We start from the raw sequence: 27,461 nt of genomic DNA on the forward strand, positions 1-27,461 counted from the left end.
AATTTCTTTATTAATGGTAAATTATCAATTTAACTTTGTAATATCTGCAGAAACCCTGTTATTAGGGGTTTCACGTTCTTACGCATCGCTATACTTTAAATTAACAATTAATTGAAACCTATTTTTTTCACTCTACACTGTTTATAACTTTTCAACTACCTTAAAAATAACCTTCATTTAATCATTTATCTTCTGTAAACAAAAATCGGTCGAATCTTACACATATGACAGCAAGCGGCAAAATGGGCAGACCCATGGCCACTGGACCTGATTGAGAGCAGCTAATGTATGCCTAGCTCTGTTTAGAAGAAAGTACTTTATTTATCTAAGTTTTTACACGATCACCTTTAAAATAGTGCCCTTGCACATCAATAGAGCGCTCCCACTGTTCCTGACACTTCTGGAATGTGTCCTGGAAGTCTTCATTTCGATGCTTGTCAAGCACCTTCTGCTACTCGTGCCGGATCTCTGCAGTGGTGTCAAAACAGTGACCTTTAGGCTGGATCTTCATCTAGGGGAAGAAAATCCGCCAAATCTGTCGAGTTGAGTGGGTGAGCAAATGAGATATATTTGTTTCCAGCGAGATACTCGAGGATGCACACGGGGTCAAAATAGCACCAGTACACACTTATTTATGAAGGTCGGTGCTCCCTGTGACTGTGCGTGCAGCCTTGTGCTGCCATCTGTTGGCGTGTTACAAAACTAGACCTTTTGCTTCCTCCTCGATTCAGTAGCAGAAAGCTTTTCCAGGGCATCTGACATTTGTCTGGAGTTTATTACATGATCTGTGCCTGGGAACGCCTGTTAAATGTATGTATTTTTTTTTGCACCGTAAGATCTATCATACAGACGTAGGAAAAGCTTACCACTGCAAAGTGACTGCAAGTTTAGCAACAGAGATAAATGTTTAAGGAATGTAGACTACCATGTCAGAGCAAGTACACGCACAGTAAAGAGGACATTAATACAGTCTTTCATTCCTGGGTGAGTTCAATATTTAAATAACCAAATAAGTAAATTAGGTGAGAAATTAAACTAATCTGTGTTGCCAGATTGTTTGTGCTGATTAAATATGTAGATTGAATATGTATTTTTTTTTATGTAATGAAGACATTAATTCGCCAAAATAATTTAGTCAAATGACAAAAATGACTTTTTCTGATAAATCACATGTGCGCAAAGTGCGGAGTCTCCGATCTTTTTTTACTAACAGACCGAATCAATAATACAGTGTCAAAGACTTTCCACAATACTGGGTTAAGGTGTAGAGGTTGGGGCATGTGGGTTAGTGGGGCAGGGTTCTCGATTTATACAAGTAAGACCTCTGGGAATAATGTCTTTTGCAAAGTAGGGTAAAGAATATACAACTACAATTAAAAAAAAAGTTGGGATGCTGTGTACAATGTATCTAAAATCAGAATGCATTGATTTGCAAATCTAATAAACCCATATTTTTTCTTAGAACAGGAACAGCTGGAGGGACATTTTGCAGCTAAGTAGGTTAACAGGCAACAGGTCAGAAACATGACTGGGTATTAAAATAATTTCTTGGAGAGGCAGAGTCTCAGAAGTAAAAAAAAATAGGCAGAGGTTCACCAATCTGTAAGAAAACTCTAGAAATTGTGGAACAATTTCAGAATCAAATTGTGAAAGGTTTGAATCTATTATTATTTCCAGTACATAGTTAAAGATTCTGAGAATCTGCAGAAATGTATGTGCGCAAGAGAGAAGGGCAAAAATCAATAATATATGCCTGTGATCTTCAGACTCTCATGTGGCACTGCATTAAAAACAGATATGACCCTGTAATGAAAATCACTGCATGGGCTCACTAACACCCCCAGAACTCATTGTCTGTAAACACAGTTCACTGTGTCATTCACAAATGCAGGATAAATCTCCATCATGCAAAGTAGAAGCCATATGTGAAGATGACCCAGAAACAAAGCCATCTTCTCTGGGCAAGAGCTCATTTAAACTATAATGAGGCAAAGTGGGAGATTGTTCTGTGTTCAGATGAATCAACATTTAAAAATTATTTTTGAAACTACGACTGACTCATCCTCCAGACTAAACTAAAGAGGAGAGGGATCATCCGGCTTATCTGCACTCAGTTTAAAGCCTGCATCTCTGGTGACATGGGGTTCATTAGTGCCTATGGGCAGCTTGCACATCTGGAAAGGCTCCATCAATGCTGAACGATATATACAGGTTTTAGGGCAACATATGCGCCCATCAGGAAAACGTCTCTTTAAGAAATGAGATTGTAATATTTTGTTCTTGAGAGACAGGATTAGTTTATAAATATACTGCCAGAAGTGAAAATTCAACTATGCATAATGTGTGTTATGTGCGTGGGGCAAAACCTTTTTAAATCCTAGTATTAAGTATCATTTTGTCTTCAGCTGTAAAAATGGGCTTCCACAGATTTACTTGGAAAGACGCTACAGTGTATTTTGCACCCTTGAGTAAACCGCTCCAAATTTCGAATTCTTTGAGATGTCTTATCTTGCTTAAATGGGAAAATAAAAATCCTCTGTAGATCCTGTTAGTCAATCAGCTCACAATTTTTTTATTTGATGTTTGTTCAGGTTTAAGTTAAGTTACAAAAGCAGGTTTTTAGCAGTGTGGGGTGTGTAAACTTTTGCACACTTTCTAAGAAATTATGCCATTCTCTCCCCAGGTCTGGGAAGAAATATTTTTTTATTATTATTTTGAATTGCACTTTTAATTATGGATTTAATTCATTAGCTTGATGCATTAGTCCCATTTTTTGCAATTAAGCTTTTGTTTGTAGGTGCCACAGCCTTGAGACCTTCAAGTAAAGTGGTCTTCTTTCTGAAAGAGCACATTTTCATTTCAAAGGAGCCCTGATGGGGGGCGGATTTATTTCCCTGATTATAATCAGTGACTCATCACAGCGACTTCCCATCAGGCATTTTGCCACTCTCAGTGGTGTCACGAGCATCGCACTCTACAACCCCATTACGAGAAAGGCCTTTCTTTCCTGAAGCTTCTTCACACACACAGGTGTTACACTTGGTCGGGGGTTCAGAGTGATGGCTCACCGCTGCGGTCAAGCTGTTGTGAGTTTCCCCTTCAATTAATATTTTAACTCTTGTGCTACTGCTAACGAGGCTGCATGTGGATACACCAGGGAGGTGTTGTAAATGTCAGCACAAGGCTACTGTATTTGTCTTAAAGTGACAGCCTTTAAACGTTGCACAGTTCAGTGGGAAATTAAAGAGGCATACAACAAATCGAGGGAACGTGTGGGTAGTCTGTTTTGCTGAGTGGAATGTTTTTGTTTCATTTGCGGTTTAATTTGGTCTGGTTTCTCATTGCTCTTAATAAATTAAATAAAAAAGGAAAACACATTGGCCAATGGTGAACATAGTGAATTTTGGCCCAATCATCCTCCTAACAATCTTTCACTCATAGCTCAGACAAAAACTGCAATCAGAAGGTGCACCTCAGAACATGAAGCAGATGTTCAATCAGTTAGTAGGTAATAACTAGTTTTGTGCATGATGTATGGTGTTCACATTGATTTTTATTTGTTTCAGTGCAGAGCTATCAACCTTGTTGCATTATGTATTAATTGCTAAAATTGTAATTTGAGATACTCAAAGGCAATCAATATGTCAAATTGGATTGACTGACTGCTGCAGAGATGTTTGGAATTCTCCACTATTAGCTGTGGGGGTGTAAGAAAATATCGATACTCGTACTTCTTACAAGATTCATGGCAGTCGTTTCATTTTGAGTTCATATCCTGATTGCTAAATTAATAGCAGTTTTTTTAACTCTGAACTTTAACAGTGGCAGGAAGTACTAGCAGAAGGGCACGGCACAAATGTTAGAAATAATATCCACCCGTTTCCAGGGGCTCAGTTGTAAACACAATTATGGGTATAACTTCCCCTGGAGTATGTTTTGTTTGTGTCCTTTCATCGATTGAAAAACATTTGGCACATCATGAAATGAAAAATACAACAATGAAGACCCAGGACTGTTGAGCATTAGACAGAACAGCCTTTCTCTCCCAAAACTTCAGTAACTGGTCTTTCATGATGCAGTTCCCAGATGTATGCAGACTTTTGTTAAACGTCTATTTAGCGTCGAGGTTTTGTTTATGTGTGCAGTTAGTTTTTCAGTTTTCAGTTTTTTCTAAATTTAGGAATTTTTTCCTATTATTAGGAAATTTCATTCCTAAAATAATATCCTTTTCCAAAATAAGAAATATCCCAATATATCGGCATGCTTACAGTATCGCAACGTATCGCAAAATATCATATCATTACCCCTGTACAGTGATACGTATCGGATCGCCAGATCGTTGCCGATACAAAACCTTAATTATCTGTTTTACTGCAAGCACTGCCCATTTCACCATCCCATATTAGGAGATCTTTAATTTCTCATCTAATCCCTCAACTACTCCTGGTTTTCTGGCTTGAAAGATGCTTGTGGATTTTGTCCAAGACATTTTGGCCAAAAAGAGCTTTTTATGGGGAAAAAAAAACAATCTTAACTAGGTCTACAAATCTAACTTTTTTTAGAAGAAATGATTCAAAAACACTTCTTCCTTTTCCTGAATTGAGAAATCTGTGTGGACTGTATTGAAACCGTTTTAAACCCCACCATGGCTGCACATTATTCCTCATCAGGGTATGCAAACTATGGTTTCAGAAAGTCCCCGAATTCTTTTTGTTCAGGATCTAAATGGATGAATAAAAGCTCACTGGTGCGTGCGACGTCTCTCCGGCTTTCAGCTCATCGCTGATTGTTAGGTCTTTGAATGACGTATCCATTTAAGGGGCACAGAGGTTGCGTTAGCGCAGTGTTCTATGTTTATTAAGGAAACATGTGGCTTATGTTTGGCATGGATGTGTTCTCACTCCATGCCAGAAGTTACTGTAATTAAGGGCCAGCTGGGGCTGTAAATCTTATTCAAGTGCTAATCCGAACAGATGTTGACAGGAACGGGGCGGCACAGAGCTCAGCATCCATCCGCGTTCTGGTGCGTCCGTTTCCCTGAAACCTGAATGAGGAAAAAATATGCAAAAACTTGTTCCCTCAGCAGATGATATAATGATATACAGGTAGTCCGTGCTTTATGATGAAATGTTCCGATTTGCTCATTGTAATTAGGAAATATCGTAAGTTGAGACATGGCCTAGCCTACTACAGTAGTGTACTGTCATTTATTAATAATTAAAGAATTTACGGCACATAATTTTGCAATTCACACTACCGTAGTGCATAAACACCTGACTTTCCCAGCCATATGTGGTTCTTTCCTCAACTGTGATCGCAAAGCTGAAGGCCCACAATTCTACAGTGTGGCTTTTGGATGCTGTAGCATTATAATCTTTCCTTTACTTGAACTAGAAGGCGGAAACCTGTTCCAGCATGACGATGCCCCTGTGCACAGAGCAAACTCCATAAAGATCTGCTTTGCATGGGTTGGAGTGAAAGATCTCCTGCTATAGAGCTCTGACCTCAAACCCTATTGGACACCTTTGGGATGAATGTAAACGCTGACTGCGCACCTCCTACATCAGTACATGACTTTTGCCTAATGCCATTGTGTTTAAATTAACACAAATCTCCGCAAGCACACTCCAAAATATAGTGGAACATCTTCCCAGAAGAGTGGAGGGAATTATAAGTACAAAATTGGGACTAAATGTGGAATGCGATGCTCAAAAAGAACAAACGATACTGATGACCAGGTGTCTGCAAACTTTCGGCAATAATATATATGTATTTGGCAGCGTGCATGACCAGAAAATGGAGAGAGACAAAAGCTAATATTGGGCTTTGAAACACCAAAAACACAGAAAAATACATGTACATCCTGGCTGCATTCCAACGTATTGTACTGCATATACGCTGCGACGTTTAGCTGCCACACAAAATGTAAAATTACAATTGTAATTCCAACAATCGTTATTCGGGGACTACCTGTATTGTTTTTTGAAAACCATTTCCCTTGAAGAAAGCTGGCAGTCAGTAAGAATGTAATAGGCCTAAAGAAGTAAATGAGTTGAGGGATGAATAACAGGTTTAAGAGACTTGCTCTTCGGAAGCCCGCAGTGATGTAAAATCGATGCCGAGTGCTGGCCACTGGCTCTCGCCTCGCCCAACCTAAACGACTAAAGCGTGACGGAGTTGATTTCTTTTTGCGCTCGGAGGAGACGGGAAAATAATTGCATTTATTTGCCTCCAAACTCTAGAGGCATTCAATCACACTTCTGCTCCCGAGTTCAGACACACACACACACACAGACACACACACACAAACACTACTCTTATGCAGTAAACTGAAAAAGTTCTGAAAACACACTCTTTTTTTTTTGCTCCCAAACACACTCAGGAGAAAATGGCTAATATTCCTGGGTATTGTGGGGAAAAGAACAGTTTTACAAGTAGACATATCAAATGGAGTCTACAATTAGCTTTACTGTTTTACACGGATCTCATTTTTGTGACATTTTCATTTTTACTTACTCCTGAGAGAGATTATATTACGCTGTTTCTTTTTTAATGGCAGTACATCTCACTGTGCAAAACCACACCTGTAGTTCTGAGTAGCATCAGTAGATATTTACAGAAATGACTCTGCGTGAGTCAGAATTTGTTAGCGTGTTTGGTATTCACAGGAAACGCAGAATGAACCCAGTAAAGTGTAACAGACATTCCCAGATCAAATAGCTGGAGTATAATATCTTCTGATATGCTGTGGTTCATGGAGAAAGGTTTCAGCTGATAATGTGTAGCCATTAAAGGATAAAGATTGCATGGTCGTATAGCGGAATATTGAGGCCATTTGACAGAGCTGTGTAGAGCCTGTGGTGCAAACACTGTTCACTCGGGAGCTTATATTCCTGTCATAAAAGTGCTGCTAAATGAACTCAAGTGTGACATTACCACCAGGAAAGCACCCCAATCAGAATCTCTTGGACAGGAATTACTCAGGAAGTTACCTCAACAATTTTTATTATGCGTTTTGTGCACACATCCATATTATCTTATGCAAAACTGACCATCAGCGTCAGCAGACCTGTTTTACCGATACCGATAGCTAGGTTGGATCGTACTTGCCGAATACTGTTTGATCAACCGATTAGTTTTTTTTTTTAAATGGGTAATTTGTTTTTAAAACTAAAATAATATTACATGAAAAATTACTGAACTTTATAAGAAAAAGAAAAACACTACTGAATCATGAAAATGTGCAAAATGAAAAAATTTGCTTATATTAATTATATTAATAAATATAGAGGAGAATAAAAGACATGCATTCAAACTGGAAAAAAAAAACCTATCACTCCAAAAAATAAAAGCAGTTACATTCAAGATAAAAAAGGCAATTCAAATAAACACCACAGTCAGTGATTTACCTCTAGAGGCCTCTCTCATACTGTATAACGAAACCCGGAAAAACTATCGATGTGCATTTTTGCCGATAACCAATAGCTCCAGCAAACAACTATTAATGCTGATTCATCAGCAAAACTGATGAATCGGTCAACCTATCGATTGAAGCTATCAATATTACAGAGAAACGCATTATAACAGATCACTGCATCACATACAGGTATCTCATTCTGCGAGAAAGAATGCCAAGGAAGAAATACAAACACAAATCAAAAAGTCTCCTTTTATTGCACCAACAACTGCACCACCCACATACAACATATCTGGCAGAAGCATCAGTATTAACCTCATATAATAACCCCGGGTTTTTCCTGAACCTCAAATCAAAGGAAGTGAAAATGCAGATGTTATTGTACGCTTGCTGATCTGATATGTTAAAGCAGGAGCTTCAAGCAACATGCATTTTACAAGCACTGTTGATTCTAAAGGCCTCACAGGAGATTTTGACCCTGGTAACATGTGATGTGATGGATGAAATCTGATTGGATAGAAACACAGAGCTGTGGATGTAGTGTTATGAGTAAAGAGCAATAAGTGTAAAGTGGAGAAGAATCTAATGTTTAGAAATATTTCACTAAAAATAAACGAGGAAATCACAGATTTTGACCGGAGACGGTTCACAATAACAGCTCTATTTTTTTTATATTTTTTTGATTTTTCAAATTAATAAAAAAAAAAAAAAGTTTTAGCATTTAGCAGATTGTCCTCCAACATTTATTCTGCACAATAGAATGCTACTATTGGAACCCAGATCTCGATCAACATCTGCCTTTTTCCAGAACACATTTCATTATTGAGCAAATCTGCAAACCAGACATGCATCTAACTCTCTTATTGGCCACACTCTGCATTTTGTCATGTCTTTGCTTTCCATATTGTCTTTCTCTGTACCTGCTACGGAACTTAGTTAGGCAAAAAGTCACGTTCGCGTCCTATTGAAGGAAATGAGCTTGAAGTGGTGAATTTTCTACTGACAGTGAAAAACTGGCTTTATGCTTTTTAAGTGCAAATTGGTGACTGAAGATGTGGTTCTCCGGTATTGTTTTTTTGCATTGTCTTTGTGCCAGACACAAATTTCCACACTTTTCCAAGTCTTGAGAAAGCAAATACACAGTTAACTCGCAGTTCACATGAAAATTTTACAGTCAAAGTCCACTGAAGGGAAATTATTTTGTTTTACTATCACACATGGGTGTAAGTTTTTTTTTCTGTGGGAAGGAACCACTCTACAGATGTGGTACATAGTGATAAGGAGGTCTTTGTGATGTGTAGTGGTTATCTAAATCGGCCAATCGCTTCGGGAGGTTTGATCGGCGGACTTTAGAAAGGCCGATTAGATGAGGCAAAACTTGCAAGACACATTTTTCACGTGCTGCCAAAATGACTTCACAATTCTACAAGGTGTCTGAAAAAGAAAATACATTAGCGTGTGTACCAAGAAAATATCACACTGTTGGAAGCACCCAAAACATTTCAACACCTCCAACCTTATCAGACATTTGAAGGTTTGTCACATAAAGGAATATGAGCAGTTTTTCATATCAGCAAGATTTTCATGCTAAGAAAGTGGAACAACTCCGTAACTCAAGCGCTACATACTCAGCTATTAGTTACAGAGATGCTTCAAAGACCGCAACCCTACTTTAAGAACAGTTAGAAGTGTAAAGAAATATTAGACAAAATCATTTCATTTATTGGCCTCAATCATCAGCCGCTGTTTAGTATGGAAGACAAAGGTTTTCGGCTACTCATGTCCTACTTGGGTTGAAGTTACTCCACGCCAGGGCGTAACCAAGCAAAGGCTGCTATATTTTAAGTGGATATGTTACACATGTGGCATGCCAATAATCAGAATCCGATTCAGAATGACAATGCTTTATTCATCCCATTCAAGACCAATTGGTCTTGTTGCTGTTGCTCACAGTAAAACATCAAAATAAAAATAAAGATTTTTGTAGACTATCTCAATATTATAAAAATGAAACTTATATATTTTAGAGTGGTCAATGTGCAGTTTATATAGCAGTACAAATTTACTGTTCTCTGAAAATAACTCCACATACAGCCATTATTATCAAAATAACTTTTAACAAAAGTAAGTACACACAAGTGAACGTCAAAACTGTGTCCAAAGTGTCAATATTTTGTTGAGCACCATTGTTATCTATCACTACTTTAATCCTCCTGGGCATGGAGTTCACCAGAGCTGCACAGGTTGTTGCTGGGATTCTCTTCCACTCCTCCCCAATGACATCACCGAGCTGCTGGATGTTAGACACATGTTGCCTCTCCACCTTCAGCTTGAGGTTTCCCACAGGTGTTTAAAGGGTTCAGGTCTGGAGAAATACTTGACCACTCCATCACCTTCACCTTCAGCTTTCTCAGCAAGGCAGTTGTCATCTTGGCGGTGTGTTTGAGGTTGTTATTATGTTGGAAAACCTCAAACACATCATGTTCTACTTCAAAATGTCACAGTACTTGCTGGAATCCATCTTTCCCTTAACAAACTCAAGCTCTGCAGTACCAGCACCACTCATGCAGCCCCAGACCATGATGCTACCACCACCATGCTTGGCTGTAGGAAAGACACAATTTTCTTTGTACTCCTCACCAGGGCATCGCCACACATGCTGGACATCATCTGAGCCAAACAAGTTTATCTTATTCTTGTCAGACCACAGGACATGGTTCCAGTAATTCATGCTCATGGACCAGTTGGCTTCAGCAAACTGTTTGCAGGATTTTTTTGTCATGAGGTGCATGTTGAGCATCCAGAGTTCAGTATGAAAGAATTGTACTCAAAGCACCACATTTTAGCTGCTCTAATACAAAAAAAACCACAAATTTGTATAGGCCTGACAAGCAGACAAAAATATGAATATGATGAAAAGGACATGTGACTTTGCACGGTTACATGACGTACAGCTGTTATCACTTAGGGTGTACTCACTTTTGTTGCTAGTTATTTTGACAATGATGGCTGTATGTTGTTATTTTCAGAGGACAATAAACTACTCTACTACTTAAAAATAATTATATATATATATATATACAGTACAGACCAAAAGTTTGGACACACCTTCTTATTCAAAGAGTTTTCTTTATTTTCATGACAATGAAAATTGTAGAGTCACACTGAAGGCATCAAGGGCTATTTGACCAAGAAGGAGAGTGATTGGGTGCTGCGCCAGATGACCTGGCCTCCACAGTCACCGGACCTGAACCCAATCGAGATGGTTTAGGGGTGAGCTGGACCGCAGAGTGAAGGCAAAAGGGCCAACAAGTGCCAAGCATCTCTCAGGGAACTCCTTCAAGACTGTTGGAAGACTATTTCAGGTGACTACCTCTTGAAGCTCATCAAGAGAATGCCAAGAGTGTGCAAAGCAGTAATCAAAGCAAAAGGTGGCTACTTTGAAGAACCTAGAATGACATTTTTCAGTTGTTTCACACTTTTTTGTTATGTATATAATTCCATATATAATTCCACATGTGTTAATTCATAGTTTTGATGCCTTCAGTGTGAATCTACAATTTTCATAGTCATGAAAATAAAGAAAACTCTTTGAATGAGAAGGTGTGTCCAAACTTTTGGTCTGTACTGTGTGTGTGTGTATATGTATGTATGTATGTATATATATATATATATATATATATATATATATATATATATATATATATATATATATATATATATATATATATACATATATATATACACACACACAATGAGGAAAATAAGTATTTGAACATCCTGTTATTTTGCAAGTTCTCCCACTTAGAAATCATGGAGGGGTCTAAAATTGTCATCAAAGGTGCATGTCCACTGTGAGAGACATAATCTAAAAAAAATAAATCCAGAAATCACAATGTATGATTTTTTAACTATTTATTTGTATGATACAGCTGCAAATAAGTATTTGAACACCTGAGAAAGTCAATGTTAATATTTGGTACAGTAGCCTTTGTTTGCAATTACAGAGGTCAAACGTTTCCTGTAGTTTTTCACCAGGTTTGCACACACTGCAGGAGGGATTTTGGCCCACTCCTCCACACAGATCTTCTCTAGATCAGTCAGGTTTCTGGCCTGTCGCTGAGAAACACGAAGTTTGAGCTCCCTCTAAAGATTCTCTATTGGATTTAGGTCTGGAGACTGGCTAGACCACGCCAGAACCTTGATATGCTTCTTACAGAGCCACTCCTTGGTTATCCTGGCTGTGTGCTTCGGGTCATTGTCATGTTGGAAGACCCAGCCTCGACCCATCTTCAATGCTCTAACTGAGGGAAGGAGGTTGTTCCCCAAAATCTCGCAATACATGGCCCCGGTCATCCTCTCCTTAATACAGTGCAGTCGCCCTGTCCCATGTGCAGAAAAACACCCCCAAAGCATGATGCTACCACCCCTTTGCTTCACAGTAGGGATGGTGTTCTTGGGATGGTACTCATCATTCTTCTTCCTCCAAACACATTTAGTGGAATTCTGACCCAAAAGTTCTATTTTGGTCTCATCTGACCACATGACTTTCTCCCATGACTCCTGGATCATCCAAATGGTCATTGGCAAACTTAAGACGTGCCTGGACATGTGCTGGTTTAAGCAGGGGAACCTTCCGTGCCATGCATGATTTCAAACCATGACGTCTTAGTGTATTACCAACAGTAACCTTGGAAACGGTGGTCCCAGCTCTTTTCAGGGCATTGACCAGCTCCTCCTGTGTAGTTCTGAGCTGATTTCTCACCTTCCTTAGGATCATTGAGACCCCACGAGGTGAGATCTTGCATGAAGCCCCAAGCACGAGGGAGATTGACAGTCATGTTCAGCTTCTTCCATTTTCTAATGATTGCTCCAACAGTGGATCTTTTTTCACCAAGCTGCTTGGCAATTTCCCCGTAGCCCTTTCCAGCCTTGTGGAGGTGTACAATTTTGTCTCTAGTGTCTTTGGACAGCTCTTTGGTCTTGGCCATGTTAGTAGTTGGATTCTTACTGATTGTATGGGGTGGACAGGTGTGTTTATGCAGCTAACAACCTCAAACAGGTGCATCTAATTTAGGACAATAAATGTAGTGGAGGTGGACATTTTAAAGGCAGACTAACAGGTCTTTGAGGGTCAGAATTCTAGCTGATAGACAGGTGTTCAAATACTTATTTGCAGCTGTATCATACAAATAAATAGTTTAAAAATCATACATTGTGATTTCTGGATTTTTTTTTTTTTTAGATTATGTCTCTCACAGTGGACATGCACCTACGATGACAATTTCAGACCCCTCCATGATTTCTAAGTGGGAGAACTTGCAAACTAGCAGGGTGTTCGAATACTTATTTTCCTCACTGTATATATTTTAAGTGGAAAAATTGACAGAAAAGTCAGACTACAAAAGTAACTAATTACTGTTATTGCAGTGAGATTATTGCATATAATTGCCCAAGATATTAACAATATATAAGTGTGGCATGAAAATCTATAAATATAACTCTATCTATATTATCTATATCTTTTAAAATCTATCTCGTGGAGCAGCCCTTTAACACTCAGAGAGAGTTTTATAGTTATAGTTTTATAGTTATAGAAATTATCTCCTATGGGGCACTAGAGATCATTTCTGCCTGCGGCCATCAAACTGTATATAAATAAATATAAATAAGTCCAGAGTTGTCAAATCATAGTTCTTTCTGTTCTGTTCGTTTTACTACTTAATACACATTGTTGTTAAATATATGAATAAATAATGTAATAGTAATACTATTACATTGCATATAGCAATATTAATTAGTAATAGTATTTACATATGTTAAATGGTAATAATAAATAAATGGTCCTCCTGATGGAACAGTATAATTTCCCATGAGACGAGCATTCATTTCTGTCTATAAGGGATCAAGTAGTGATCTTTTTAGGTCTTTTCTATAATGTGGTCTTAAGCTCCTTCTTGATTGAGAGCTGCTAGAGGAAGCGCTAATAAATTCTTAGCGACTTAGCGACTGACTGCATTCGCTTTTAGAAAGAATAACACAGTAAATTGTGGCCCCATTGCTGCTCTTAGACTATATACAGTAAAACGGTAAACCAGAACAAACCCTGTCTTTTCTTTCTCTTCTCTTCAGCATTGTTTAAATGCCAAAGCCGTCAGTTGGTCATCACGCGCTCGTTTCGCTGACGTGCTGTCAAGCCGGAAAACGGAAAATGTCCAATTAACTCCACTGTTCTGACTTACTTTTTTGCAGCGTTTATCCTTATTGTTCTTTACACAAAATCCCAGTTGCACAATTTTGGTGTGGAGCTCCATTTTTTTGGGCTTTAAACAAGACAATGAAATAATGTAATACCATGTTTTGATTTGTATTTACACCCTAGTTGGGCCTGCTGTCAAAAAAAATATACAGTGTTATTGATAAAGTCTATTTCTATTAATTTTTCTGACTTTATATTCAGTATATATTCGTAATACGTAGGGTATAATTAGAATGTGCTGAAAAGAGCCCCATTTGAGATTCAATAACTGCCCATGGAAAATCATTAACTACTTAAATGTAATTTCACTTTCGGAATATTAAATCAGTTGGAAAGGAAAGGAAGTGCTGGCAGTCATTATTAATGCATTACTCTGCCCTGCTGCAGGAGCTGCCTGAAGTGACTTTAGACGCCCAGCAGACGCAGGCATGGGACCAGCTGCGCTGCATGTACAGAGGACCCTCCAGAGTAAGACGCATCACACCCACACATGATCCTGCTCTCGCTCTGCCTCTCAGTGCTCTTTCACTACATATAATCCCTTCTTTATCTCCAGCAGAATGATGTTTGTTTCTCTACACCATGTGTGCTGTCTGTATGGGTTGATATGATGCCTTTCTTTTTGTTGTCACGTCTTATCAGTCTCAATGCACCAAATGAGGATATAAACCTCTGCTTCTCTCTCTCTCTCTCTCTCTCTCTCTCTCTCTCTCTCTCTCTCTCTCTCTCTCTCTCTCTCTCTCTCTCTCTTTCTCTCTCTCTCTCTCCCTCTCCTCTGAGTGCATTGCATAACACACTAAATATACTTCTTCACTCCATCAAAGCAGTAATAGATCACACACAGGCATACAGAGACGTTCCTGTCCGTCCTCCTCTTTTTTATGTCTTTCTCACTGTTCCCCATTTCGAATAGTCATGTTTGTATACAGTATATAAGCTTTATAGGCAACAATTTGTGGACACTTGACCATAAGATTCATATGTGCTTTCTAATCCCCCAGTTCCAAATTTATTCAGTTCCCATTTACTGTTACCTTCACTTTTCTGAGAAGAGGTTTAGATTTTGAAGTGTGCTTGTGGAGATTTGTGCTTTTTCAGCCACAAGGGTGTTAGTAAAGTCAGGTACTGATGGAGGGTGAGGAGGTCTGTGGCGCAGTCAGCGTTCCGATGCGTCCCAAAGGCGTTCAATAGGGATGAGATCAGAGCTCTATAACAGGAGGTCTTCCACTCCAAGCCATGTCAAGCAGATCTTCATAGAGTTTGCTTTGTGCTCGGTAGCATTGTCATGCTGCATTTGAGTCTCCTGGTTCAAATAAAGGGAAAATGGAACGCTGACTGCGCCACTGCATCCAAAGACATTTTATACACTTGTGCGCCTTCAACTTTGTGGTAACAGTTTGAGAAAGAACAACATACGGCTGGAAAAGCAGGTGCCCGAATACTTTAGTCCATATAGTGTAGTCAATCTGACCTTATTTGATCTAATCTTCTGTGTTCACTCCTGGTTCCTCTGAAATTCTAGTTTTAGGGTTTATTGTTATAGTTCTACTAGTTTAGTGTTGTTGCTCAGGTGTTACAAAATTAGTGTTATATGTTTTGTGTTCTTAATAATTCTTTGGTGTAATTTTATTTTTATTTGTTCAGAATTTGACTTAAAATCGTAGCATTACTTTTTTTTTTTTTTTTTAATGGCTTCACTGTTACAAGTCTAGCACTGTGGGTTAGTGTTACGGGCGCAGTGTCACGAGGGGCTAAGATACTATAATTCAATTCCGTTTTATTTTATTTGTATAGCACTTTTAACAATGAACATTTTCCCAAAAGCAGTCTTACAGAATTTATAAGATTGTGATTAGAGGTTGACTGAGATAGCTAGGTTGGATCCTGTTTGCCCATAACTGATTAATAGAGGGGTACTTTTAAAAATGAATATTGAATAAAAAAACAAAAAAACAAACCTAACACCCCATGTAAAATAGTACTGAACTTTATTACAAAAATTAAAAAGAAAAACAGTCCTGGCTCATGAAAATTTAATATAAATATATATACAGTGAGGAAAATAAGTATTTGAACACCCTGCTATTTTGCAAGTTCTCCCACTTAGAAATCGTGGAGGGGTCTGAAATTGTAATCGTAGGTGCATGTCCACTGTGAGAGACATAATCTAAAAAAAAAAATCCAGAAATCACAATATATGATTTTTAAACTATTTGTTTGTATGATACAGCTGCAAATAAGTATTTGAACACCTGAGAAAGTCAATGTTAATATTTGGTACAGTAGCATTTGTTTGAGGTCAAATGTTTCCTGTAGTTTTTCACCAGGTTTGCACACAATGCAGGAGGGATTTTGGCCCACTCCTCCACACAGATCTTCTCTAGATCAATCAGGTTTCTGGCCTGTCGCTGAGAAACACGGAGTTTGAGCTCCCTCCAAAGAATCTCTAATGGGTTTAGGTCTGGAGACTGGCTAGGCCACGCCAGAACCTTGATATGCTTCTTACAGAGCCACTCCTTGGTTATCCTGGCTGTGTGCTTCGGGTCATTGTCATGTTGGAAGACCCAGCCTCGACCCATCTTCAATGCTCTAACTGAGGGAAGGAGGTTGTTCCCCAAAATCTCGCAATACATGGCCCCGGTCATCCTCTCCTTAATACAGTGCAGTCGCCCTGTCCCATGTGCAGAAAAACACCCCCAAAGCATGATGCTACCACCCCCATGCTTCACAGTAGGGATGGTGTTCTTGGGATGGTACTCATCATTCTTCTTCCTCCAAACACGTTTAGTGAAATTATGACCCAAAAGTTCTATTTTGGTCGCATCTGACCACATGACTTTCTCCCATGACTCCTCTGGATCATCCAAATGGTCACTGGCAAACTTAAGACGTGCCTGGACATGTGCTGGTTTAAGCAGGGGAACCTTCCGTGCCATGCATGATTTCAAACCATGACGTCTTAGTGTATTACCAACAGTAACCTTGGAAACGGTGGTCCCAGCTCTTTTCAGGTCATTGACCAGCTCCTCCCGTGTAGTTCTGGGCTGATTTCTCACCTTCCTTAGGATCATTGAGACCCAACGAGGTGAGATCTTGCATGGAGCCCTAGTCCGAGGGAGATTGACAGTCATGTTTAGCTTCTTCCATTTTCTAATGATTGCTCCAACAGTGGACTTTTTTTCACCAAGCTGCTTGGCAATTTCCCCGTAGCCCTTTCCAGCCTTGTGGAGGTGTACAATTTTGTCTCTAGTGTCTTTGGACAGCTCTTTGGTCCTGGCCATGTTAGTAGTTGGATTCTTACTGATTGTATGGGGTGGACAGGTGTCTTTATGCAGCTAACGACCTCAAACAGGTGCATTTAATTTAGGATAATAAATGTAGTGGAGGTGGACATTTTAAAGGCAGACTAACAGGTCTTTGAGGGTCAGAATTCTAGCTGATAGACAGGTGTTCAAATACTTATTTGCAGCTGTATCATACAAATAAATAGTTTAAAAATCATATATTGTGATTTCTGGATTTTCTTTTTTAGATTATGTCTCTCACAGTGGACATGCACCTACGATGACAATTTCAGACCCCTCCATGATTTCTAAGTGGGAGAACTTGCAAAATAGCAGGGTGTTCAAATACTTATTTTCCTCACTGTATATATATATATATTTAATACAATTTAATATTTAATAATTTAATAATATAATAAATATTATTATATAATAAATAAATTATTTAAAAAATACAATAAATACATAGCGCTCTCTGTGCACCGTGCTCTCTTCGTGCAGCGTGCAGTCTCGCGTGCCTCCAGCCCTTGTGATAACAGCAGACCTGAAGCCGGAAAAACTATCGATATAGATTTTTGCCGATAGTTCCACAAAATCAACTATCGGTGCGGATTAATCGGTGAACCTCTAATCGTGACTATATATTTTACACGTTATAAAATATTTTTATAAGTTTATCCATAATGAGCGAGCCACTGGTGACTGTGGCAAGGAAGAAACTCCCTGAGATGTTATGTAGAAGAACCTTGAGAGGAACCAGACTCCAAAGCGAGCATATGCTCATCTGTGTGACGCCGAATGTATATTCATAACAGTTCTATCCTTTGTTGAAGTTATCAACTGTTCCCTGATGTTCATGTGGACTCATGGTCAGCTGCACCGAGTGGTGTAAGATAATATAAACCTTTTATTACGCCATCCTCGTGTTACAGCAGCATGATTTTATGAATAAATAAAAGATCTAGCATTACATGTCTAACATCCTGAGTCATGATTCTACCCTTCTAGTGACTTCTAGTGATACAGATCACAAGTCTAGCATTAAAGGCCTAGCTCTGTGGGTTAAAGGTTAGTGTCTAGTGTTATCGCAGCAGTGTATCATGTCTGGGTCCTGCTGTTATGAGTCTAGCTTAAAGGTTTAAAGTCTAGTATTACGAGTCCAATGATATGAGTGTACAGTTTCAGGGTTATAGTGTTACGAATCTGGTATTTTCAGCCAGATATAATTGTCATTATTCTACACCATAAATACTTAATACACTCTATAAATACATCACCGTTCAACAGAATTAATAATGAATTGATTTATCATCATATCCAGGCACCTTGAATTAAAAACCTGAAGGTTTCCAGAGTGTGTCGGTGTGTATTTCCTCTTCTGTGTTTTCAGTTCAGTCATTAAAAATATTTCATTTAATCTTTAGAAGTGTGTTTACACTTCTTCATATACACAAAGATATTACACACACGCACACACACACACACACACACACACACACACACACGCACACACACGCACACACACGCACACACACGCACATGCTTATATAATATGGCTTTTTTTTTTTTTGGTACATGCATCTGAATCACATTAAGATATCACATGCCTGTTTCCATGGAGACAGCTTGGGGGATTTCAATTCTCTCCAATACATGGATCTTAGAGAAGCATCAAACACACACATACTGTTTATAAACACACACACACACAGGCTTATTATAATCATACTGTAATGTAATTATTACTGTACAGTGTTGCTCTGGAACTCACCGGGGTTACGTTCTAAGACCCCCAAAATTGTGAATTTTGGACGCACCCCCGCAGCCCCTATTGTACCTTAGTGAATTCATCTAGACATTACGCCAGTAGGTTGGTCCTTATATAGTTCTTTTTGAAGCATCCACAACAGAAAATTGTGAAGTAATGGACATAAATTATTTAGTTATCGCTTAAAATTAATAATGCAATATTGTGTTATAAAAGTGTATACAATTTTAGTTAAAATAGTTAAAAATGTTATTCCTAAAGATCCTGAACAATCAGTTCCCGCGAATTTGCGAATATGCAATATTTTATTAAGGAAAAGTATTACAAAACAAGTCAGAAGTATTATACTTACAATCCACTTAGATAACTGCTTTTTCAAATGGTCACTGACTCAGTCCATGACGATGCTTGAGAACTGAAGCAATGGGTCATGATATCGGTTCATCCTTTTTGAATAACCCTGTTATTATAGCTTATATTTCATTGTCAAATATCATGGTTTTACTATCGTCATTTACATTTATGGCATTTGACAGATGCTCCAGGCTGCTATCCAGGCCAACTGACAATTATCTTATTCATACACCTAAACAGTTAAGTGTTAAGGGTCTTGCTCAGGGGCCCAGTAGTTGCGGTTTAGTGGTGGTGGGATTTGAACTTATGATGATTTTGATCAGCAGTCTAACAGTTTAACAACTTAGTTCCCACCTTCCCTTTATTTCTCAAGTTTCCACAAGTGCGTGTTTGCATGTGCTTGTCCTTATGTCCAAGTTCTAGTATTGTGTGTGTGTGTTTTTGTGTGTGTGTGTGTGTGTGTGTGTGTGTGTGTGTGTGTGTGTGTGTGTGTGTGTGTGTGTGTGTGTTTGTGTGTGTGTGTAGCATGCATCTTCCCGTTAAGTGTACAACAAAACCCCTATTTTTTAAGGATGAAGTTGATGTAATATTCTCCCTTGTGTCTTCATGAGCTCTCGTTTCACCAGAGTTGAGAACATACAGCCTGAATCGTAATTTTCCTTGAGGCCTTGTGTGGCCAGAAACTCAAGACTATTCTATGACCTGTGACACCCCTTAAAACCCTGTTTTCATTCCACATTTCACCAGAATGATGTGTTTTGTGGCTCTGTGGTAGAAGAAACATTCAAGCTGGTTTATTTCTAATCCTGCACAAATGAGGCACAGAGCACTCCATTGCATCATAAAATCTGTCGGCGCAAACAACAAGCCTCATTTATCAAGCCGGATACAAGCGGTTTAGTGCATAATGTGTTACACAAGAAATTCAAGAAAAACCTGTACATTTTCGCAAATTTATTTGGATCCTGCACACGCCTTCGTGTGCGCGTGTGTGGATTTATGCGCAAGAACACAAACTATTATAAACCTTGAATTTAGTATCGTGTTACTGGACTTGTGAGAGCCAAACATCTGTTCAGTCTGTAGGAACATTTTCATCTGTGCATCGCCGTAAAAGTTAGTGATGCATCGATTAAAGAAAAAAAATTGTTGCATTGGATGCAATTGACATTTATATCATAATGCATCATTTTGAACATATTTGCATTGGTCAAATTTTGTTTTATTTATTTATATGTATTTTTTGTAGATATGCTGTATAGAAAGTGGAATAATTTGTGACCTATATTGTATATGATGATTGATATGTTAATTGATTGATCATCACCATGGAGACCGAGGCGTTTCCTGAGAGTCACATACCTAGTGTGTGGGTGTGTGAGGAAAGTGCACTGCTGTTTGAAATGAAATTGTTTTCAATGCTGTAGCTTGTTGGATAAATGGGCGGAGTTACAACTGGTGCACTGGTCTCATTGGGTAAACATTTTAATACGTGACTCTAACTCTCATACCGCAGTACTACATATCATTTCCAAAAAAAAAACCGAGCCACGATTTCTCACTTTGTATAGTGAAGTACTGTGGAGTATTTGTAGTTGATGTCACAGCTTAGCTAACTAGGATAGCTGTATTTTTGCTGTACTGTATGACAAATCCTGGATTTGGCACTGCTGCTGTGAGCTGTTTACAGTTAACGCTCATTTAACGTTTAAATACCTCTTTATCATTATCTATTTTCTATTACTTTCACATTTTTTCTTATTTTATGTTTATAATCCCTTTTTATCTAATGCACACATTTCTGAATCTTCTGGATCTTGAAATCATGGTCTAGGTACGAAATTATGTCACATTATGAGTTATGAAAACAACTCTTACTTTCATGCTAATGCTAATGGATTTCAGAGCAATGATTTAGTTTTGGCGTTCTGTATTCATCACGCGAGACTTCTTCTTCTTTCGGCTTCTCCAACTACCTGCATGTCTTCCCTCATCACATCCATAAACTTCCTCTTTGGCCTTCCTCTTTTCCTCCTTCCTGGTGGTGCCATCCTCAGCATTCTCCAAAACCAGTCTCTCTAATAAACTTGTTTCTGATCCTGTCCATACAAAACCTCAACATCTTCAGCTCTGCTACCTCCAGCCCTGCATCCTGTCTTTTACTCAGTGCCACTGTCTCTAAACCATACAACATCGCAGGTCTCACCACAGTCCTATAAACTTTCCCTTTCACTCTCGCAGATACTCTAACACAAATCACTCCTGCTATCACTCTTCTCCACACACTCCACCCTGCCTGCACTCTTTTCTTCACCAAAAATTACAATATCATCCACAAACATCATAGTCCAGGGAGACTTCTGTCTGACCTCGTCCGTCAACCTGTCCATCACCACTGCAAACAGGAAAGGGCTCAGAGCTGATCCTTGATGCAGTCCAACCTCCACCTTGAACCAGTCTGTCGTTCCTACTGCACACTTCACTTCTGTCACACTGTCCTCATACATGTCTGCACAACCCTCACATACTTCTCTGACACTCCTTCTGACCTTCTCTATACTTCTCCGTCAACATTCTTAAAAAGAAGAAGAATTCATCACGTGAGACAGAGGACAACTGAAAATTAGCTAAAAAATTTAAAGAAATGTTTCCAGCAATCTTTCATGTTCTGCGTATTATGACCTCTCTCTGTATCCATCCCTGTTAGTGCTGTAGATCTTTTTCCCCAGAGAGACTTTTTCTCCAAATTGTCTGCTAAATGTTGCAAATGTCTGCTAAATGCTGCAAATGTAAAGGTAAATTGGTGGGTGAAAGCTGAGCACATGCTTACTTCAAAACACACAATGCCAACACTATAAATTTTTATATATTTTTTGGCTTCTACGTATGCAGTCCACCTCCACATACATGAGCTCACAAATGTGCCATGATTGACTGTAATCACTTTGATTGAGAAGGAAGAAAAGGAGATCACAGCCAGGTTGCCATGTCATTGCACCTTTTAGTGCAAGAGAACCCAGAGAGCATGCAATCTATAAAAAAACAGCAACTTCAAGACCCATGACACGCCTCAGCACCCTGATTATTTCTGATTTCGCCAAAAAATGAGGTGTTTTGCGGTTCATTGGTGATCCTGAGCGAAATATTTTTGAGTTGATTTTATTTCTACGACTGCACAAGGTTTCAGCACAAACACTGGGCCTCATGTCATTAGTGAGTGTTTACATGGGAGATTTGAGAGGATAAGAAATACGATTTAAATGTATCAAAATATACAATATTTTTGAATGTGTTACGTATTTGTATTATATTTATATTGATAATAGGATGCTGCTTTACAGAGCATTTACATTGACATTTAGCAGACGCCTGTGTCCAGAGCGACGTACAAAAATGCTTTGAGTCTCTATCAATGAATAAATGTACGCTAAATTACAAAAAAACAAAAAAACTTAATATAAATCAGATTATAACTCTTGATTTCTATAAAGCAAACTTGGAAAGTGCTAATTTAAGTGTTTCAGGAAGAGGTAGGTCTTCAACCGTCGCTTAAAGATTCATTTCACCACCTCGGTGCCAGAACAGAGAAGAGCCTTGAAGTATACTTATTTCTCATTCTGAGAGAAGGTGGTACCAGTCGAGCAGTGCTGGAGGATCTCATGCAGCGTGGTGCAGTAAATGATGAGGTCTCTGATGTACTTATACTCAGAGGTATCAGAGCGACTTATAGAAGAGCTTTAGAGACTCGAAAAAACACATCCTCATGCTAGTTCACAAGGTCAGGGGCTAAAAGTTCGATCGAGAACATTTTGTGATTTAGTTTGATTTCATTATTAATACGTTAAATTATTCAGTCTTTTATATTGTCAAAATTTTAAAGTCAAAATAATTTTCACTTTGCCCTGATCGATCATCTCTCTCTCTCTCTCTCTCTCTCTCTCTCTCTCTCTCTCTCTCTCTCTCTCTCTCTCTCTCTCTCTGTGCACTTAGTAATTACAGTACAGGCATCAACAATATTCACATGCAAGCAGTAGCAGCATCTCCTTTGCAATCGCAATCGGATCACACAACGCTTTAAAATAGGAGTGAATCACATTGGTATCTGCTTCATATGTATCTTTATAGTATCATATCGTTGCTATGCATCGAGATGCGAATCGCATCGGCCTCATTTCTGGAGATGCACATGTGTACACTGTGCTCAAACTATAAAGTTTCAGCATTCATGCTAGTACCCAATACAACACGATAGTGCTAATCATCCATCATCAATTAAAATATTAATTGTTATATTCTAATCTGTTTTAATTGGACTGGTGTCGAAACCTACAGTAGTGTATAAGCAGTCAGTTGAATAATATAACATTAGGACAGCGCACACCTTTTGCAAGGACAGACAACACCAGAGCTTCTATTTGCTCAAGTTGCTTCGCAACAGCCGTCCTGATGGATTTCAGTGCAGTGATTCAGCACCGGTATATTCATCACACAACACCGAGGGCAACCGACAGAAGTGAAAATTAATTATCCTTATTGAGCAAATGGGAAGTGGTAGCTTTGTGGTTTAAGGTTTTTGCGCTGGTGACCTGGGGGTTGTGAGATCAAATCCCAGGCCTGTCCTTCTGTTTAATTAACACAGCAGGCACTACCAATCGGCCTAGTTTCCAGCTCTTTAATTAATGTGTGAACGGGTTCAGATGAGAAAAAAAATCAGTGGTGCGTGTTTGCAAAAAAGAGAGATGAAGGGAGTGAGAGAGGGGGAGAGAGAGATAAAGAGTGAGAGTCATTGGCAGGTGTGTGTTCTGTGTCTCCTTGTGCATGTGTGTGCAACATTTCTGTTTAAATGCATTATTGTTAAGGGTCTTAATTAGAAGAACTAAAACACAAGAGCCTTAATCACATTCATTTTAAGTGTTTCAAAATATCATGTATCAAAATTGAGTCTAAGCCCCTGCAAAATTAAGGAGGTGTGGCCTCAGCATGCTGTATTGGGTTTGAGGAGGTGTGGTCTAAGCATGCTGTACTGGGTTTGAGGAGGCGTGGTTTTAGCATGCTGTACTGGGTTTGAGGAGGCGTGGTCTAAGCATGCTGTACTGGGTTTGAGGAGGCGTGGTCTAAGCATGCTGTACTGGGTTTGAGGAGGTGTGGTCTCAGCATGCTGTACTGGTTTTGAGGAGGCGTGGTCTAAGCATGCTGTACTGGGTTTGAGGAGGCGTGGTCTCAGCATGCTGTACTGGGTTTGAGGAGGCGCTGTACTGGGTTCGAGGAGGTGTGGTCTCAGCATGCTGTACTGGGTTCGAGGAGGTGTGGTCTCAGCATGCTGTACTGGGTTGAGGAGGCATGGTCTAAGCATGCTGTACTGGTTTGGAGGAGGCGTGGTCTAAGCATGCTGTACTGGGTTTGAGGAGGCGTGGTCTAAGCATGCTGTACTGGGTTTGAGGAGGCGTGGTCTCAGCATGCTGTACTGGGTTTGAGGAGGTGTGGTCTCAGCATGCTGTACTGGGTTTGAGAAGGCGTGGTCTCAGCATGCTGTACAGGGTTTGAGGAGGTGTGGTCTCAGCATGCTGTACTGGGTTTGAGAAGGCGTGGTCTCAGCATGCTGTACTGGATTGAGAAGGCTTTGCCTCAGCATGCTGTACTGGATTGAGAAGGCTTTGCCTCAGCATGCTGTACTGGATTGAGAAGGATTTGCCTCAGCATGCTGTACTGTGCTGTGGAAGCATGGCCTCTCGACCATTCTGCCTCAGTGGTGAAGAAATGTCTCTCTCTCAGAAAGAATTCCACTTGTATATAATAGGAGTAGCTCTCTACCCATCACACTGCTGCTTTTGAGAGAGAGAGAGATAAAGAGCAGAACAGAAAGAAGACATATTGAGACAGAATGAGAGAGTGTTGAGAGGGTGGAATGTAAGGGAATAAAGAAAACAGTAAGAGAGAATGGAGTGGGAACTGAAAGGAATGTTTAGGAGAAGGTGTCCACTAATGAGAGTGTGTGTGTGTGTGTGTGTGTGTGTGTGTGTGTGTGTGTGTGTGTGTGTGTGTGTGTGTGTGTGTGTGTGTATGTATATATATATATACATATATATACATACACCGATCAGGCATAATATTATGACATTATAACCAGTAAACTGAATAACACGGATTATCTCTCCATCATGGCACCTGTTAGTGGGTGTATTAAGCAGCAAGTGAACATTTTGCCCTCAATGTTAAAGTTAGAAGCAGGAAAAATGTGCGAGCATGAGGATTTGAGTGATTTGACGAGGGCCAAATTGTGACGTCTACACAACTGGCTCAGAGCATCTCCAAAACTGTAGCTCTTGTGGGATGTTTATGGTCTGCATTGATCAGTATCTATCAAAAGTTCTTCAAGGAAGGAACAGTAGTGAACCAGCGACAGGGTCATGGACGGCCGAGACTCATTGATGCATGAGGGGAGCGAAGGTTGATCCGTGTGGTCCGATCCAACAGACGAGTAGCTCAAACTGCTGAAGAAGTTCATGCTGTTAATGCTTGACGTGTCAGAACTGTTTTGGCAGCAAAAGGGGGACCAACACTATATTAGGCAGGTGGTCATAATGTTATGCCTGAACATTTATATACATAAACACTGGTATATGTGCAAGAAAACCGTGTGGCAGCAGTGCAATGCAGTGAAAAGCAGAATGAGGTCAACAGCTTCAGTCACACCAAACCTCAGAATGACTGACTTCAGAAGCTGTTGATCTTCTGGGGGACACACAACAGCATTTTAAAATCACACCGAATGTTGCAAAACATCCTGTCAGTGGCAGTTGTGTGGGCAGAAACAGCTTGTTGATTAGACATGTCTACATCCACTCAGAACACACAATCTGTGTAAGTCATTCATCAGGCTTCCACTGATCTCCTACTACAGTGCTTTTCTCTCGGCTTGTGTTATTAACTATTGCAGAGCGTTGGTATTAACTACCTCAGTGTGTGTGTGTGTGTGTGTGTGTGCACCAAATGGTAAAAGAGCTTTTATCTTATTATCGAGGGTTTTTCTGTTTCAGAAAATGTTTCTTGTAGAACTTGAAGCTGGAATTATTCACAATCCACTGAAAGCTTTGAGAAACAAGCATTAGCCTTTTGTCTTTTTTTTCAGCTTCCAGCGTAATTAACAGCGATATGAATCATGATGCATTCATGACACAATACTCATTTTAAACACTTTAGTGTCTGATTTTCCTGCAACACCAAACTAATTAGTACGTTTTGTAACGTATCTGGAAACACGTGCACACATATGGACAAGTAAAAAAAGAATCATCAGAAACATTCAGCTCTTTTAACAAAATACTGCCATTTTATAAGTGTATATACATTTTTTTTTTTTTTTCTTTTGTCTCGCAGTTGGCGATCCTCACAGAACTCGCCCACTCCCACAGCAGTGAGAGAACTGGCCTGATGAACCCTGCCCACCCAGGAGCAGGAAGCATCTACCACAGTGAAAACCTCAGCCTCAAGCTTTCTCCACCGCCAATGGTAGAGGAGTAGTGCAGACTTTACCCACTGTTACACACCTGAATAAAAGCACTACTTTACACTACTAACCTGCACTGATGTCATCATTCTTTCACTCACCTTCACATCGAAAACAATGAAAGTAAGGAATAAGGCGATCATTATTATTCTGTTACAGGAAAATAATCGATGAATATACAGTAATACATTGGTATTTGTGGGTAATTCATGTGATGAGTGCGGAAACTGACCAGTACCGAACAAATATTCAATCAAATGCAGTACTGTACTGTAGAAGAAATAAAGAACATGCATAAAGGCAACTCAGAATTTTTATTATTTTATAACAATCACATCCTATGCAGTCCAATAATCCCAAACTAGAACAAAGGGACATATGAAAAAGGTTCAACTACATAATTAAAAGAGAAGAGGAAATAAAAGGAATAAATTAAAACAACATCTACTTTCGGCTTCTCCCATTAGGGGTCGCCACAGCGGATCGTCCGTTTTCATATCCCCCTGTCCCTTACATCTGCCTCTTTCACACCAACTACCACATCCATAAACCTCCTCCTTGGTCTTCCTCTTTTCCTCCTTCCTGGTGGCCCATCCTTTGCATTCTCCTACTGATATACCCCATGTCCCTCCTCTGTCCCTAGCTGACGCTATTCTGGGCCAGCTAGCTGCCCTGTGAGGCGAATATGAAATTTGATTGGTTAAAGAAACTGACCCGTTGATAATATTCTCTATGGTAAAAAGGCCAGCAGTATTGACTTTAAAGGCCCTGGGCAGATTAGATTGTCATGGCAGCACATAGAGGCTGAAATCTGATTGGACAAAAAAATCTAACATCCACATACACGTACTGGAAGCAGTGCAGCCAAGAGA

The 27,461-nt window shown here is 39.4% G+C and overlaps 1 protein-coding gene and 1 long non-coding RNA gene across 4 annotated transcripts in view; both read left to right on the forward strand.

Annotated features, from left to right (window-relative positions):
• The window catches only part of vps8 (VPS8 subunit of CORVET complex), a 117,834-nt gene extending 91,175 nt beyond the window's left edge, over positions 1-26,659 (forward strand). For both annotated transcript variants that reach the window (XM_083522945.1, XM_083522946.1), the window contains exons 43-44: positions 14,064-14,144; positions 26,460-26,659. In XM_083522945.1, the coding sequence (XP_083379071.1) occupies positions 14,064-14,144; positions 26,460-26,603 (225 nt within the window). In that variant the 3' untranslated portion in view covers positions 26,604-26,659. The remainder of the gene's footprint in view (positions 1-14,063; positions 14,145-26,459) is intronic.
• Positions 23,013-26,227, forward strand: LOC310716122. Of its 2 annotated transcripts, none has more exons than XR_014530493.1 (2): positions 23,013-24,049; positions 24,352-26,227. It is a non-coding gene; the product is annotated as an uncharacterized lncRNA (long non-coding RNA). The 2 variants fall into 2 exon arrangements; XR_014530494.1 differs by having other exon boundaries at positions 24,387-26,227.
• Positions 26,660-27,461: the final 802 nt, after the last annotated feature.

This window comes from Silurus aristotelis (genome assembly GCF_946808225.1).
Source record: "Silurus aristotelis genome assembly, chromosome: 20".
Lineage (NCBI taxonomy): Eukaryota > Metazoa > Chordata > Actinopteri > Siluriformes > Siluridae > Silurus > Silurus aristotelis.